At 36.7% G+C, this 18800-nt stretch overlaps 1 protein-coding gene across 6 annotated transcripts in view; it reads right to left on the bottom strand.

Moving 5' to 3' along the window:
- Window positions 1-18593, bottom strand: part of PDE1A (phosphodiesterase 1A) — a 156056-nt gene extending 137463 nt beyond the window's left edge. For 3 of the 6 annotated variants that reach the window (XM_027880221.1, XM_027880228.1, XM_027880227.1), the window contains exon 1: window positions 14699-15033. In XM_027880221.1, the coding sequence (XP_027736022.1) occupies window positions 14699-14802 (104 nt within the window). In that variant the 5' untranslated portion in view covers window positions 14803-15033. The other 3 variants (XM_027880224.1, XM_027880223.1, XM_027880222.1) reach the window with 3 other exon arrangements.
- Window positions 18594-18800: the final 207 nt, after the last annotated feature.

Below are 18800 nucleotides of genomic sequence, written 5' to 3'. Positions count from 1 at the left end.
TTTTCCCACACTATAAATGTGATCTTTTTAAGCTTACTAAATCTGTTAGGAAAGTGTTAAAGTGAACAGAAAAAAGCCACCTTCCATTGAAGTACAAAGGTCTGAATAGAAATGGTATAATTGTATAGTCACATCGCTACAATTGGCAATATATTGCTTCTCAGATAACGCCTTTGCTCATTTTCACTTCCACAATTCATTTACAAAGATAGGTAATCTGGGTAGCTGCAATCAACTACATAGGCACTGGTGCTTTGTGGATAATTAAATTAAAAATTAAAAATGGTGGCCCACATTTGCTTCTTAGCAGTCTACTTTTGGTAAAGTGATAGTTTACTAAATAAAACCTCTCTTTTACATGTTTAAATGCTGAGCTTAATCCTTTACACATGAAGAAATGGCAGCTTCTAGACTCTTGATGTTAGGCTTTCAGTGTTAATTATGAAGAGAAGCATAGGGAAATTGAAATATTTGTGATTGGAAGAGACATTTTGTAACAGGATAATAATGCAAAAGAAAAGAGTTCTTTCAATGGAGAAGGCTGGATTTAATCATGAAGGGAAGCAACAAAGGCTTTTGTGCTTCTGACACTTTCCTCTGAGGCAATTCAACAGAGAAAAAACAAAACTTCTAACTTTTGCTGAATGCTTTTAGAACTGCTGAATGTATACAGAGAAGCCTCCAGCTACCCGTAAAAACACAAGTACAACGTTTAAGACTTCATCACTTAATTTGGTGGATATTTCTACTCTTATACCAAATACTGCACAGTCTTATGCCTGTCATGCTAACTGAATGCTGCACTAGAAAGGAATGCAATATAATTATTTGTTTTGAGTGGGGACGGTATTAGATAAAATTGCCACGTCCCATCTATCTCTCCCTTTTCCCTGTTCCCATTCCCCAAATTACTACAAAAAAAACCTGCCAAAATAAAATTTTAGATGATACTGTGCAACTGTTTTTTCTTTCAAGTGCTAACTTCCCTCATCTGCAGTCAAAGCTTCCCAGTTGCATTAAACATGGTGAGATCTGTTTGAGATAATCATAATACAAATTACAATCTGCTGATTTTATTGTTAAAAATAAATTTAATGACAAACTGGGATACAATTGAATGCATGTAAGCTGAGGAGCCCATCCTTAATTTGTCTATCTGCAAAAACATAGCTCATTAGTGAGAGTGGCAAAAATCCAAAATCAGAGCAATAAATAGCAAATTTGGTGCAATCTGTTTCTGTGTTACTATTATAGTGGCAGCCAAGTGATAGACAAAGGGAGGTAAACATGTGTCTTTCCTTTGGGAAAAGGAAAAAAAAAGGAGGGGGGAGGGGGAAGAGAAGCTTCATGAAATCATTCTTTTCCTATAAGGTGATTTGTTCACTCAGCAATTAAGAATATAAGAATCATATCCAGTAACAACTAACTCAGAATTATAACATACTTGACATAGCCTGGGGTTCATAAAATGGAACGACCAATAAACCTTAGCCAAATTCCACTGCTTCCATGAAATACTTCGCTCTTTTGTCACAATAAAGTAAATCTGTTTTGAGGTCTCATTTATTGCATTGTAATTCAATAGCGTCCAATTATACCGGTATAACTGAGACCAGAACCAAGCTAATTTTATTAGATTATGGACTTGATTGAGAAGTCACAGGCTGAAATTCCATGTTTTATGCTCTATAGGCACAACATCAACTGTATTATCTTAATTAATCCTCAAAAACTAGACATATCTTATATTTTCTTCATTCAAAAACCCCAAACCTCTTTCACACTGTTCATTTTCAGAAAAGTCTGTAGAAAAATACGCCTTGTACCTGAAGGAACAAACTGATTCTTGGATCTTAAAGTTTTCTTACATCTCTGAACTGCAGTCTTGTAAAGCTACAACACTCTCCGATTTTTCAGGTTGAACCACAAAGCCCCAGTACAGCCAGGAACTGGAGTGCCTTTTAACATTATTAGATCCTAATGGACTGAATAAAAGCAAATGACTGAGCAAGTAAAATCCATAGCTGGGCTGTGAATTACTTCTTGCTGAGATACAGAACTGCATTATGCGGCAGCCCTTTTGTGAAAATCATCAACTAATTTTCAGAAGTGAAGCATCATATGGAGATTTTTGTACTCGTGCCCATGTAGAAAGCTGGAATTGATCCCATGCATGTGGTACTCTGCCAACTTCAGTAAGGCATGGGTGCCAGCTAAAGACAGATTTAATATAACTTGTACAATGTAGAAAAATTTCAGTTCCGTGCCAAGAGGATCATCATAATGAGAATCATTGTCAAATGATAAGAATGCATTTTAGTGTGAGAAATCACATCTGTTGTCACTTTACATTGCTGTTATAGAGCTTTACACGGTATTTTTTGAGTCTATTTCAATTCAGAGTCACCATATGTAAAACTGCAATCCTGTTTTTCATTACTGGGAATAAAAAGAATGCAGGTAATCTCTAAAACTTCTATGAATTCTACCTTTTCCTCAAGATTCTTCCCCTTGAAATCTTCCTCTACTGAAGCTGATGTCTTATAGGATAAAGTTTCATTCTATTCCCTTGTCCCTGAAATTAAGAATGCATTTGAGATTACATTTGACATATAAAGGTTGGAAAGTATTCAAAAATCAAATTCTATTAATAACCATGTTTCCCTAAGTAGTAACATGATTCAAGGATTCTGCAACTTCTGTGTCCTCCTTTCCCAAACCAACAAGATGATTTTAGCACTGAACTGTGGATGAAAATGTTCTGAACTTTCAAACTGAAAAGTCTTGGGTAAAACTCAAAGGAACTTATGTACTTGCATTAACTCATTAGTAACTCTACATTTTGCTTCCATACTTCTAGGTGTACATAAGGACACTGTAAAATCACACACAATGGCATTTTGGATACAGCCCTTTGTCTTACAGAAAAGAGGATGAGCAAAGTACTAGAAGGCTAAACATGCCCTCATAATAAGACAAGTTTACTCTTTCTAGTATTCAGAATTTATCTGGTCAAAGCTGGCTGAAAGTCAAGAGAGAAAAACAGATGACAATGGTGGCTCCATATGGTTTATGTCCATCTGAACCAACTATTTTTTCCAGGAATTGGTAATATTAAAATCTTATGTCATGTTTGTTACAATTAAAGGATCAAATCAAAGTAAGATTTTCTATAAGAATTCTAATCCCATGTTTATATTTCCTTTTACATTATTTGAGTACACACATTGACATAGTTGTATTAAATCTATCACAATTTAGTTTTCTAAAAGGCTTTAAGTGTTTGAACAAAAACTTCGGTTTTGGCACTAACAATGATAGGAGCAACTCAGAAAGTTTGGATTGAGCTATAAACTCTCGTAAGCCCTCATAATCTTTTGGGATGCTCAATATCCTGTGTTTACCTTGTATCTAGCTCTAAAACAGACTTGCAGCTGGTTTACATTCACATTTAAACCTTTTTGTCCCTGTCTGCTATGCAGGCGAACCATTTTTCTCCCAGCTAATGTTCAGTTCCATACAGCATATGAACCACATTCAGTACATCAGTGGTGAAGGAAAAGGAAAAGTTTTGATATATTAAACCAGAATTAAGAATCATACAGCCTAGGCCATAAGTGTTCATGAGCTGTTCATTTGGCATTTCTTGGAAACGCAATTTCTCTTTCACAGGATAGAAATATATTAACAATCCTTTATTTCTTATCAAAAAGTCTCTAAGTATGTGTCATACTATTTTTAATTACAAAGCCAGGAATATGAATAATTATATAGGTTCATAAGTGTATTGAATCAAAATGTTTTAACTCTTTCAGGCCTAGTTACTTCTACACATTACATATTTAAACATTTCTGGAACAGTAGTATTTTCTAGTGATCAAGTAGAGAGGGAATCCCTTTTTGATGTGTGGTTCACACAAAAAGTAGAAAATGGCTACTGGAACTACTCAAGATAATAACTGAAAATAAAATTAAATATTTCTCTCTTGGAAACAAAGCTTCCTCACAGTTATCACTAAACTATTTACATGTGTATGTTATTACCATTCTTCATTTTGACATGCCTTTGACAAATATTTTTTAATATTTCTAGAGAAACAAGCAATATTAAATCAATCTGCTTAGAGAGGAACTTCAAAGTCAAAAGGCCCAAATGAGCCATATTTCCTCTTTACCACATTTTAAATTCAGAACAAAGTTCACATTAACAAGAAAATATCCGGTAGAGACTTATTTTGAAGAGTATAAATTCTTTTCACTTCTTTAACATATACTCCCACCACTCTAATACTTTCTATCATCTAATGATTGCAGTTTTCCTTCCAGAAGTAAGTGTACTGTTTCACTCAATAAATCAAGACAGACAGTTTTGAAGAGTCTTCATAATGGAAACATCAAGAAAAAACATTATTATATAGCTCTTCCAGTACAATATGATAATGGGTCACTGTTAAAAGCGTAAAATATATGCATCACATGAAGAGAGGGAGACATAATTTAAAATACTGAAGGTAAATTAATTTGAAGTCTCATTTGTCCTAATTATTTAGAATGAAGACCTATAATGTCTGTTCAAGAGAGATGTCATACTAAAATAGGGTTTCCTTGTCACACAGCAGTATATGGCAGGGAGAAGGCTACCTCCATCTTACTGCCATGACTGTTATAGGATTATCTCATAAATCTGTTTTGTAAACTAACATACATTATGGCTTATGAAGGTGTCTTGGTAGCCCCTGAAACATAAAACCTTCTCTGATACTTTAGCAGTTTTTTGTGAGAGAGGAACATCTAAGTTTCAATTACCTATGAAATCCAATGTCTTCCTAGTTAAGTTGAAGATGAGTTAATCAGAGTTGGTCAGTCATTTCTGAATTGAACTTCTCCGATGAAATTTTTTGAGAGAAAATTTCAGATTTCATGCACAGCTTACTTTGCTTATGAAATTATATTGATCTTGGAGATTTCCTGACTATAGGCAACTATTTCTCTGGGTTGCTCAAAGCTGTGCTCCCAGGTCATCTTTAGCAGCACAGGGACTAGGACAATTGGTTCTCAAATAACCAGGTGGTTGGCGCCTCACTTTAAGGTACTGGAAGCAGAAAAATTCAGAAAGAGATATTTATTCAAAAATTTTCAGAACACTCATTTTTCTGAGTATTTAATCTTGAGGGCCTTTTTCAAGGGTTTTTTTAGATGTATTTAATTTTCTTCAGAGGAGGAATTCTGCATTCCAGCCCACCCTAATGGAAATTAGTGCCAATGATGTAATGCTTTTTGCAGTGCAGTTGCCTGTGCATCAGAAAATAATATACTGATGATAAAAAGGGACTGTCCAAAAGAGACAACAACTTGCAGCTCCAGCTGAACCTGGTATGTTTGCCATCTCTGCCAAACATGTGTCTCAGTTATCTTAAGTGGAGATATTTAAGGTTAGGAAATATAGTGATATTAATGAAAATCTTCCACTGACAGGAAAAGAAAATCAAACCTTCATCAAGCCTTTAGTAAAAAGGGAAAAGAAAGCTACTGAATTAGACTAAGTGGTGTTTGACATTTTTATTTTACTACAAAATAAAAACAAAAGAAGAAATAAACTATTTAAAACAAACAGTAAATAAAAATATGAAACACATAACTGCAGGTAAGCATAATGTTAGCCGTTAATTCTTCAATAAATTCTGCAGTCAATACAGAAGAAAAAAAAATTATTCAATTTCAATTTTTCCAGGCAGAAGAATAGTTCAGTATTGTAGAAGAACTGAAGAAATAAGTAAATTCTACCCAGTAGTCTGTTTCTTAGTGTCTTTCTGGCATAAATTACACTAACAGTGAATGATTCAAATGTAACTGCCTCCAAACACTATTTACCAGAGAAATTCACAACAATTAAATGTCTTTATAATATTTATGGAGGGTACTTGTTTTCCTGGGGGCGCCAAAAGTCTGGAGAATGGTTGGGTCAAACAAACTGCAGCCAATGTCAAACAATAGATAACGGAGTATAAGCACTTGCATAGACAAACATCTTCCTTTAGATCGCTCCCTGTTAAATAACACTGCCTCAAATAACATCTACATTATGCTTGGAAGGTTGAACTGCTGGAATTCAGCGGTCTCTAATTCAGAGAAACCCACTAAATAAATAACAACAAAGTCAGACAAAAATGCTAAATTATAATGATCACAAACATTTACTTATGCCAAGTGGCAGCAGCCACGAGATTAGTGAGGAAGAAAAGAAAAAGCAAATTTTGTTTTTCTTTTCTTCCTTAATTTTTTTAAACATTGGAGGGATTTTTGTAGAACTACTAATTCTGGAAAAAGCAAAGCTTTAACATACATCTCATTTTCGTGTTCTCCAGCAAGGTATAGTGGTTTCTCTGGAAGGTCTAAAATCAAATGCGTGTGCCTAAATTATCAATCAGAAAAGCAATTTAGGAATACTATTTTTTCATTTTATGACGCTGACTCAGATAAGCATTACTTCCAATACTCATTCAAAAGATCCCATAGTAAATCTCATTACAGCCCAGCTTTGTTTACAGACCACAACAACACAATGGCAGCTCAGGGCATTCACATCAAGAAGAGTCATCATCATCATGCCTAGGCTTCGCGAACGAAGATTTGAGAGGGGCTCTACCCACGCTTGCTGTGCCGCTCAAGAAGAGTATCTATTTTAATAAAGCACTTTTCACCATTTTTCTGATTTGCAGACACCCAAAGTATTGCCAGTGGTGGCAAAGAGCATTATAGAGCTAAGGCAAACAAAAGGCCTGGGGAATTAGATTACAGTTCAGTAACTGCTAGTTATAGATTACCTAGCATCGCTTCACTGATTCTGCTGAGGTGCAAATACACGATTACAATGGTCTTGAATTAGCCAAAGTACACCGCACAGATGTTTAGACTGGCCTTCTTTCAGGCCAGCTTTCTGTAGGCTACAGAAGCACCATAAAGCTGGAGTGGCATGGGCAGTACTTGATCTTCATAATACCTGCTATTTCAAAGTTAACACTTAAGAAATACTGGAACAAAACTGAACCCTCAAAAGTTCTTACTGGATCAACATTTTCTGTCATGTTTTGATACAATACTAGGTGCCCTAATGTTGGATTTACACTATCACAGACCTAAAACACAACAGATCCAAGACTACGGTTGTTTTATTAGGGAGTTGCTGAAGCAGGACCATCTCCTTTCACTTTAGGTAGTCCCATCCTCAGACAACTTCCTCCATTTTAAGGATGCAACTAGGTATGAAAACACAGAACCAATCCAACCTAGGAATCAATGAAGTTTCAGTTTATAGTAGGGGTGAGAAAAAAGCTTATTGCTGTTTTTTTCCACAGAAGAAATCCCTGGATGGCATCAAAACCAGTCATACTAAAACAGCTAAGAGCGAGCATGGAGACAGCAATGAGAGTTTGGAGGCACGAATGAGTCACAGGGAACAACTTAATCCATGATGGCTACTGGAAAAGGTCATCTTTTAAGAACCCTGCATCCAACAAACTCAATCAGTTCACAGAAAACCACTTTGGAAATCACTTTTCTAGCAGAATCCACAGGAATAAATGCAACATCATTCTAACAGTATTTGACTTCGCTCATGAAATTACGTATGCTGGCAAACAGTCAGAATCCCACAAACTTTAAGGAGCAAGTCACATACTTCTTTAAGATCACAACTCCTTGCATATGTGTGTTCAGGAAATGTGTGTCTATGGCCTGAGCCACAGGTTATGCTGTAACCAGCAGCAGCCTTTAACAGAAATCGAATGTAGTTCTTTACAAGCCTAAACAGTTTTCTAAAAGAGAGGTCTGGGAGAAGGCTGGCATCTTCAGTCTGCAACACTGCCTGACTAATTGCAAAGCTTTATGGACTGTGAAAACTGAGTCATCTCATTGTCAGCTATAACTTTATAACTGATGTACTCAATTTCTGTTTAGCTTCCCTTAACCACAGCAGAGTGTAGTTTTCTTTCCTTTTAGTCACAACTGCTCAGTTTTCCCCACCGCCCTGACAAAATTAAAGGATAGACTTTGTAGTAAGTTCTGATTGCCTCTATAGCTCCTCTTTACATGGCCTTGTTTAAGAAGTTCCATAAATTTCATTGATGACCTCAAGTACGTCATGAAATTGTACAGAAAGGCAGTAAAGGAAAAACAAAAATGCTACCAAATACCTGCTGTCACCAGAGAATGAGTAAAGTACTCCATCACTCTGCAGTTTGTGCGTCAAGCCTAGCCCATTTGGTCCTTGGTGGGTTGATGGGTTGGTTAATTTTCCTTACTTTTGGAAGGCTCTGGATGTCTTGGGAGGCAGGGACATCGACAAAAATAAAACTTACAGATTAGATACAACAGTAGAGAAGCAGTGTAGGACTCACTTCCATAATAGATCTCAAATGTTTTTGCAGTCCTAGTTGTGAAATGGTCTCCAGTAAATGGCAGCAGAAATAATTGCAATGGTTTTGTTCTAGCCCTTCTCCAGAGATGATACCAAGAGTAAACCAGATCTGATGGCAAACACAAACAAAATGGAACAGTACTAAATGGGTTCACTCCTAAACGATTATTTTGACATCTTACAGGAAAACTGTCAGATACAATTTTGATAAACTTGAGGTTATGTTTCCCTCTCAGAACCATGAAATGAATGCCTATTTTTATTCCAACTTCCACTGGTAACTATGTAATTTCAGTATTTAGGCATTTGCATTTTTCTAACCCTATATAATTAACAAGAGAAAAAGCTTTTTTTCTCCTATCCAGGTATTTTGACTTCACTCTGTTGTGGAGGTGGAGTAGAATCTGTGAGCTATATGGGGGAGGGCAGTATGAATTCTGAGTTTTTGGCCAGTAGCTCTCAGGAACTGTGGCAGGCTTCAACATGCAACAGCTAAACTGGAGAATGAAGTTTTTGAAAGAAACGTTTATAATAACTTGCCAGTCTGCAGGGCAAACAAGGGCCCCTGCACAAGGACCTGGCAGGAGTTCAAAATAGGAGGAAAGTAATTATTTGTGTAGTCAATTATATACAATCTCTTTCGAGGCAGAGATCTGAATAGAAAATTTATAAAGTAAACAGTCACAGTAAGCATCTTTTAGGAAATTTTAAAAGTATTGGATGTAGCATAAGTAGAGTCAGAAGTCTAAGCTAAACAAAAATACAGAATATAGAAGTTTGAGATGTTATTTAATTGCAGTTTAGTAGTCAGATTCATAAAATGTTATCTTTAATCTCTTTTGCATTGCATTCAGATACAATACTTAACTCAACTGGACACATATATCAGGGGTGTATGTACACATTCATTTAAAGATCTAGTAGGGAATTTCAGTATTTTATTGTATTATTTGGGGACCATCAGATTTGTAAAGACATGCTGCTACTGTTCTTACTGATATCACAGGTAAATTATGGTTTGCAATTTTTCTTTAATTTGCAATCCTTTCTAGTAGAGCTTTCTATGAGTACAGTAATTCACCTATTTGGTGAATTAAAAAGCAAAAATTGTAAAAAGTAAATTGGAGGATTAGGATTTACTCTAAACCACCAACAGCACTGGAACATGCCAAAAATTGCAGAAAAAGAATTAGTATGAACCTGAAAATTAATTTTATGCCTCCAGCACAGGATAATACCTTTCTAACTAGCCAAATAATGTCAGTATAATTTCTAATATGACTCATTAAAGAGTTCTCTACTAGACGTCTGGAAATTCCTAAAATTTATCATATCATACATTTAATTAAATACATATTTATAAGCTACAAAGTTATAATTATAAATTGTTTACCTGACTACTCAGGTACAGAAACAGACTTTGGTTTCAGAATCAAAAAACGCTGTTCACAATTTGTAATTAAACTATTCTTACTGTAATCATAGCACCAATGAGATATATATCAATCAACAGGTACATCATTATATAATTTCTCCAATTTTCTGTTCAGAGCGTTTCTGAAATCAACTTTAGTTTTACTTAAAGTCCTCTTAGATATATTTGTCATTTGGATTACTTTTAAGAGTTTATGATTTTCCTTTAAAGAAAAGTTTTCACATTTAAAAAAAAAGCAAAAATAGGCAAAATTACAGGAACCACTTGAACCCATTTTTTCCTGATGTAGCTATCAGTGACAATCTGTCTTGCTATTTTTTATCATAGTTATCCACCTGTAATTCTACCTCTTCTCTTTTCATTTGTTCAGAACTCACGAATTTATAAATCTTTATATCATAATATGTTAAGTTTTGATAATGACAGTCTCTTCAGTTAAGCTTTACTAAACTATCAGTTTAGGCAAATTGAGCATAGAAAAAAAGAGCAACAAGCAAACCCAAACATTGAATATCGTATAAAATAAAATGTGAACAAGAAACCTGGAAAAACAAAGGAAGGTCCTCTTTGCCATATCTGGTTCTGGACACTGTTCTACAGCTCTTCCACCAGTATCCATGGACCTAGAGAAAGACTGGGTGTTCTGGTCCCTTTTGACCCAACAGGCTGCTAATCTGGATTCTATTTGATGCCTTTAAAAGAATTCTCTTTTCTGATAATTCAGCAGTGAGGAGGAAGCCATTTCTCTACTTTCCTTGACATCAAGCCAAATTTCCTCAAATCAATGACTAATGCCCCTTTTGTCTCTATAAATGTGTATGCACGCAATTTGTCACTGCAGCATTGCAGGATCAACAAACTGCGTCTGCAGATACATCCCTTCTAGTGTCTAAAAGTTTAGACTCTCCTTTCTGCAGCAGCTGGGGGCTATTATGTTGGATGTGGCAGCAAAGAAAGGGAAGACTGTAAGGAAAGAAGCTTATGCTTTTCTTCAAATCCCTTTTGCCATCCAAATTAGCACAAATTAGTTTTAACCAGTGATAGCAATAATGCATATTCTCTTTAAATCAGTAAAAATTTCATAAACTAGCCTATACTAACCACATGTGAATCCAATTTCCCAGACTCTTGGGACCTTGGATTTTAAATTTTCCCTTTCAGAGATTTTCTGGCTTCTCAGAGACAATTCTAGCACTTATGTTTATCTATGAAAACCATTTTCTCACTAATGACCTCAAACCTCAGAAATGTGACCCACCTCTAATATTGTGTTTGACAGTGAGGGGGTTACAAGAAGCTACTTGTAAAGAGAATGTCAGTTTGTAAAATAAAGTAAGATGGCAGGGGGATGTCTGACGGTTCTGTGTTAACATTGAGCAAAGTGGCAGACAGACAATATATACCACAAACAGACACTTTCACGCAATGAAGAACACAGAGTTAAGTCAAGTCTACCTGAAGATGAAGGAGAATACCAAACCCTGCAAGGTCAGTAAGCATAAAGAGTTCTGCTTCATGTCTGGTTCTCTGCATTCTGAACCAAAATTCTTTAAAGAACTGCTTCTCTTTCTGAGCTCCCTACCAAGCTCTATCAGCACGTGAAGACAAACTCTCCTAGGCAGCAAATCTTTCGGTCCTCTTGACATCAAAATACATTTAAGCTGGAGATTTAGTTACTGTCCATAGTAAGATTCCAACCAATAGAGAATGAAAGGTTGAGGGAGAAAAGGTGTAACCAGTAGCGTTAAATGGCCTGAGAAGGAGCCCGCTGGCTGGGCAGTGACAAGGTGTCTTCTGAAGTGGATGATGTTCAACACCCCCTTTTCAGTCAGGCAGCTGGAATTCCTGCAGTAGCTTGAATGGCTTTTGTTTTTACTCCTCTGCATAACAAAGAACTATAAAAGCCACAGTATTATGTAAGTTATTTAACAGTCCCTCTTTATTTGTTTTTTCTTTCTGCATGAAGTACAAAACACTAGAAGCTTGTGGTCTGTATACTGACAATATTTAATTCAAGGACCAGAAGCTACAGTCAAGACAGAAACATACACGACCCATTTCCACAACGAAGTCTTGTTTCAGTGAGCTTATGTTTTACCCACTCAGGTATCAATAAAATCAGTGCCAGTGCTAGGGATCAAGTTATGAAATTCAAATTAATATCTTCTCTGCCAGATAATGTCCTTGGTTGCAGCATTGCTGCAACCGCAATATAAAGAAAATAGAGCTAGATTTTTACTTGCCATACAGAAGACAGACTTTGGCTGTAGGGCTGCATACAATAAAAGTTAGCTATCATTTTAATTTTATTCAGAACATCCTAGCCTGTATTGCAGCACTTAAGTGAGCAAAGTCTGTGCAAGCCTAGGGAGTAGAAAACCTATAAAAAAATCCCTTTCATTCAAGCATCCACAATACCCAGATTTTCTTATTGGGCATTCAAATAAGGATTTTCATTTAGCTTTGAGTGTATTCAACTCATGTATCTTATAGAACAGTCTCTATTTCACAAAAATGAATGAAAAAATCAATGAACCAGTAACAAAAACATCTCAAGACATTTGAGGCCAAATGTATATGGAATTCTGCTGCCAAGTCCATAATTAAAAGTCTATTATGTGAAAAGCTGAAATGCTAAGAGAAAATAAAAGCTAATTTTAAGTCAGGACTATACAGCTTCTATCAAGATAGCTACATCCATGAAATCCAATGTTCTTTCAGAAATAATGACCTACTTGCAAAAAGGTAATCAGCACTCTTGACTGGCAAAATATAGTAGAATTGTGTTGAAATCACATGAAAATTATGTAGGTCTCTGTACCCTATCAACAAGAACAGATTCAGCTTCATAATTCAAACCATAAAGTCTTGACTCCAGTGTAGATATACTGCTGCACACTACTTTAAAGACCCCATAATTTGGCATCATACATACTCAGTTTCACTAAGTTCCCATCCCTAAGATGAAACAATTCTCCTGACTGACAATTCATAAAAGAATTCTTCCCAAGCCTGATTAACTGTGGCAGTCCCACTTATCTGTCCCTCTCCTTCACCACATATAAACATGCTTCTACTTTGACATCTGTGCATCAGCAAAATGAATTCTTTTCCTTAATGGTTGATGCTTACACTACAAAGTGAGTTCTAAAAAATTAAATTCTTGAAATTTCCTGATGTAAGATTTGTAATATTGACTAGACAGTGATTTCCAGTTGACTAGAGAATAATTAAAACAAAATCATGGGTAAGTCTGAAAAACAATCAGCTGAGCATGTATCTAATATATCTAATATAACCTGGGGGTTTTTTTTAGCACTATCTTTATCACTATCTTGTCATAACAGTCATAAGGCACTAATCTCTGAAAGATGCATGGTTTTCAAACATTTAAGCTCCATTTGATACACCACAAACTCCGAATACTGTTTTAACTACTCCTAACGCATGAACCTTATTTCCTGAAGCTCTTGTGCTGAGTGTCATTAATGTTTAGTTATTTACATTAGTTTAGTTTAGTTATTACATTAGTTTAATGGTACCATCTCAGAGGCAGCTGAAAGGAAATGTTTCAGCCCAAGAGTCCAGTGCTAACAGAGAACTTGTAGAACAAAAAAAGGCAGTAGCTTAGACCCTACGGAAATCTGCACAAACTGATGGAGGTCTCCAGCAGGGGAAATTCAGAGGCAAAATGTGTGGCATCAGCAAATGAACAAAATGTTTGCTCTGCTTTGTGCATTTCGGGGTTTCTAGCAGAAAAGTTGTTACCGAAGTGTGAGAAAATATTCAAAAGCATTTCACAGAGAAGATATGATAAACCCCTGGCCACAATTGAAAAGTGACTTTCCAATGAAGCAAACCAATGTCTCTTGGAAGAAAGGAGATGGTGGAAACCCCCTTCCCCACAGCCAGTTTGAGTTTCTAGCCAATGCACAGGGGAAATGGGCAGTGCCATAGCCAATGCATTGTAAATAACCTGTTTACCTTCAGCAGCCGAGGCATATATAGCATCTGTGGAATACCTCTAGAAACCCAGTATTTCAAGTCTTTCCAGCAAAAATAAGAGTGCCATTTCCTTGCTTCCAAAGCAACAAATGTAACACGTATTTATTTGTAGCATCCTAACATCAGTTTTCAGAGCAAAAACCAGGCAAATACTCAAGAGAAGGTGTTGAAGTTTGAGGGATTTAAGACACACTAGTTTGATAGAGTTTCTTTCGAACAGGCTGCAGATGTTTATTTACTGATCCAAAAGTCTACAGTGAAAATTGCATTGAGAGGAGTGGATTAGACACAGCAGGTGCATAAGGGGTCCCTTCAAATAGTCCTTCAATCAGTTTCTAGCATTACTGAACATCAAAGTAATTGACAAAAAACCAGAGACACAGCAACCTACTAAGCTAAGCACCTTTTAATATGAGATTTCTTTACTGGCACTTTCAAAAGGCAAAGTAGCGATACTTCCTATAGAATTGCAGTAATTTACTTACCCGTATATACTGACAGGAACGATGAAACAGCTCCAGAAATGCTGATTCTGAAGATAACATTTACAAAATCATATCAGAGCTACCGAAGTGTTAACCTGAAAGGACTTACCTGCATTTTAATATGGATAATAACTATCACTAGTTATACATCTTTTAAATGAGGTGGTTGAATCTTATACAATCTGACATTAATTCTAAGTACCATTGTAAATGAGAACGATGTACTGTATTATAAGAGCAAATACTATTCACAGCTTAAAAATAAGTCTCTCATTTGCTAATTAGTCATTTTAACAAACAGAAGAAAACTCTCTTTCCCAAGGAACAGAACAAAAGCTAAGGAGAGAAGCTACTCACATTCCTTTGAGCCGTTGCCACATTTTCTCTGCATGTCCTCCTATTTGATACTTTGCAGAGGCGCTTTCCAGTTCCCGAGTTGTTTCAGTTGCTCGAGCCCCCATCGTTATTGTCCTACAGCGATACAGTTATAGTCAGGCTCAGCAGCAAGTAAAAGCAGTCTTTAGTCCACTACAAATTTCAGAAGATCCACGCATGTTAGACAGTAGCTGCTGTCATATCAAAACACATCAGAATTACAACAGCGGAGGGACGATCCTGCCTGAACCGCTATTCACTTTGACAGACAAATCCACTCTTCCCCCCCCAAGCACAGAGCAAGTACACACAGCTCCTCTGACCTCACGAGTCTAATCCATACGGGTGAGCCAGCTACTATACTACTGGCTGCTCAAGCTCCTTTCTCATGCACTTTTTCTGCTGTAGGAATACACACAGAAGCACAAAAGATTCCTTAAAACGGACTATAATTCAGTGCCATGCAGAATAAATGTGAATGGTTTTAACAATCCAGAAGGAAAGAAAGGCTGGTTTGTGCTCTGCAGGTTGGAGAAACAGGCTGCAATAGGAAAGCAGATGGTAGAAGCCAGTATCAGCCACATCACCCTACAAAAAGAGTATATGTTCGAATGCCAGAGCTTTCCTCTCTTTAGTTGATGCTGAATTGTTTCTTAGCGAATAAATATCTACCAGCCTCTCAAAAAAAAAAATACGACTGTACAAATGCTCAGTCTGCAGCAGAGACATATATAAATCCCTGCAGAAGAGAAATCAGAGAGCGCTACAGGTTATTGAAGGAATATGCTGTAATGATGACTGTTCACCTTCTCCTAGCAACTCCACACAGTAGGTAACTGTCAATTTAACTGGTGGAAAATGCAGCAGCTGCAACACAGCCCGCTCTGTGAATCCTTCGGGACAGCAGCATGTGTGTCAAAATCTGATGCTGAACTCTGTGTGTCTGCCAGCAGAAAAACAATTCAGTGCATTCAAACAGCAAAAGGGTTGAGGGCTAATCAGTACATCAATCTGCAGCAGATTGTCTTCTCTGCCTTTCAAATGCAAACCTAAGAACCTAGCTGTACAGTCAAAGTCAGGGTTTGGAGAGGCCAAAGGAGAGGATTTCCTTGCTGCTTTCTCAGTCACAGACTTGGGTTTGCAGAGCAGCTTCTCCACTCTGTAAATAGCACCTGTCTTGCTCGCTGAGTCAGTAACAATCTTCATTTCTGAAGCAGCAGCCAAATAATCAAATATATCCAGACTTATCTCAGTGATCATGTTTGTTTCAATCAGACTAAGAGCTGTACAAGAAGCCAGGCAAAGAGGAGTGTGCCAAGTGGGAGTAAATATGTTTGAGCTTTGTCAGCTACTGGTGCCACTGCCAGTTGGGAAAAGGAGCTTTAGGTCCACGACGGAAAAGTAAGGATGAGCATCCTCAGAGGGTGACTGGAATGAGCCTAAGGGTAAGGGATGCATATCTCAGTATGGCTTTATTTAAACTGCTTTATCTGTGTTAAATTTTACAAACAATGTGAGATGATGAGAGGTTCCCATCTGATGCAATTGGCAGAAATGGATAATACTATTAAGTATTCAAGCTCTTACAGAAAAAATAAAAAAAGAATATCACTGCTTTGAAATAATCCTAACACTCCAGAATTTACTAATCAATTGTCTTTCTCTAGGACATCTTTTACATACATTATAGAGATAAAATACACCCTATGAAACTTACAAACCAGTTTGAGATGCATCTTTCGCACCATGATTTCAGGTGGATAATTAAAGATGCCCACTACTTCTGCGGATTTAACACATACGTATTTTTAAACTACTATTGATTTCACTGCATTATTCCTGACACTGACACACAAGAGTCCGCCCCGTAAAATTCACTAACAATATCTGAAAAACAGTCACTGGAAGAGCAAAATCACAATTTTTAAACAGCATCATAAGGCAACAACGAAGAAACACAAATATGTTTTTTTCAAAAACTGTAAGGCAGTTATTTTGTCAAAGGCAGCAGTAGTATCTTTGAACCACTTAAAAGCTTACAAACTTTTCACTCCTGTTATGCATGAAGTCCAAACAAAGTTTGTAAGAAAAAGTATAAATATTCTTCCATGAAATAATTAATGAGAACATATCACACTAATCTGACCTCTCCCTGACTTTGAAGTGCTGAATATCTGAAGCAACATGAAGAAATTAAGTATTTATAGAAACCTCATAAACCTCCAGGGACAGAGGGAAATTCTGAGAACCTCTCTTTTTCTCATGAAGTATTTCTAGCTCTTGTTGTCCAATTCTACAATGAAAAAAAAAATACCACAAAAAACAAACAACCAAGTGGTATTTGCAACCTATTCTCTCTCCCTCACAAGGAAATCAGTGTTGAAAATATATTGCTTTGATTTACTGGAGAAAAGTATAATGAGAAGGTAATATCCTTGAGGAAGGAAGGAAAGTGCAAACTGCCCAAACAACATCATTGTAAATGAAGACACACCTGTTAACGTCACTAGAACTTCACTAAAAAAAAAAATTGTAAAAACTCCCTAAGGACCTTGCCACTGCAATAATAAAAATTCCTACAGCAAAAGCACCTGGCATGGCTTAAGCAAAGGACAAAGAAAACAGCCTCCATCCCAAAGGTTTATCCTGAGAATGAATAAAGCAAGCCATCAGAGATGACACTGAGGGATGAAAGTGTATCTCTGAAAATGAAAGAAAGAGTAGGAAACACTTAAAAACAGATAGATAAGGCATTTGCAAGTCAAGAAAGTTGCCAGAGAAATTGTCCTGTATGTCCTTAAGGAGAGAGAAACAAACCATCTAAAACAAATAAAATAAGAACTTTTAGATATACTGTTATCTTGAAAACACGAACAAAAAATCCTGATGGAGACACTGGGAAAGGAAGGGCCTTTCCTTCCCTTAGTTTTTGTGAGTAACACTGGGAGAATGAAGCAGCTGAGCATACCTCGTTCCTCCAGCTCAGCAGAAGGCAGGCACAGTGGCTGGGAATGACAGACCCAAAGCAACGCCTACACACCTCTGGCTGCAAGTGGGGATCCGGGGCAGAAAGCACAGGCCTGTGCCACTGGAATATAGAACAACCAGACATACAGTCTGTACACAGCAATGAGGGGATCAGGGGAGGAATTACAGACAACATGACTTGCTCAGAAATACAGATCTGTGCCCGTTCATTACAAGCAACATCTAAAGAAGATCCAGAACACCAAACAATGAGCAGTTACTTTAGAAAGCCAAGCCAATCGGAGAGACAGAACCTGAAATGATAAATTCTCCTTAATAGCTTTCATCTTTGCAGTTCCTGTTCCTGTTTCACTTTTCTGTTCTTGCCTTACCTAACCCATTGTTTGTGCAGTCTCAGCAAGGTATTGTTACACTCCACCATCCTCCTAAAAAAACCCCAATATTCTTTTTTGCCCTTTGACCACAGTTTTTTTCTATTTTTTAGATTTCAGCTTAAAATTTCCATACTAAAGTCAGCACTAAAGGAAAGCCTCTATTAGTCAATATGGAGATATATTAAAATAGAAATAATTAAATTCACCCTTAATTATGGAAATCATAAAACTATCGCAGTGCCACTTAATCCTCAGATAGGAAAACTTACACTATGCTCCATTTCTTTCATCGAAAAATAATTCCCTTCAGCAGTAATAGCAATGCAAAAGAATAATTTTACAATACACACACCAGTAAAGAAAGCAGGTTGGCTTTTCCATATTGAGAGACCTTTACAGTTACACTATATCACACAGTTGCAATGAAAAACCTTACCTTGAAATTGGGAAAATCCTGCAGCTAGATCAGTTAATTAGTTGTAAAAACAGGAAAGGGATCATGCAGGTTTTGATGAGGAGAACTGGAGGGGTTTTTTAAATAAATTCTCTGCTCCTGAAGGGAAATTAAATACGCTGCTTTGTTTAAAATTAATCTCCAAAACATCTAACTCATGACATATGGAAAATAAGGAAGTATCAAGAGACCTGCAGAGTGACTTGTCAAACTAATACTCATCCTTCCAAACCTGACAACACAAATTCCCTGCAGTGAAGCTGCAGGA

This window comes from Empidonax traillii, unplaced genomic scaffold (assembly GCF_003031625.1).
Source record: "Empidonax traillii isolate 1590-97213 ecotype Southwest subspecies unplaced genomic scaffold, ASM303162v1 scaffold65:size4453928, whole genome shotgun sequence".
Taxonomy (NCBI): domain Eukaryota; kingdom Metazoa; phylum Chordata; class Aves; order Passeriformes; family Tyrannidae; genus Empidonax; species Empidonax traillii.
This window is presented reverse-complemented; position numbering and strand designations above follow the sequence as displayed.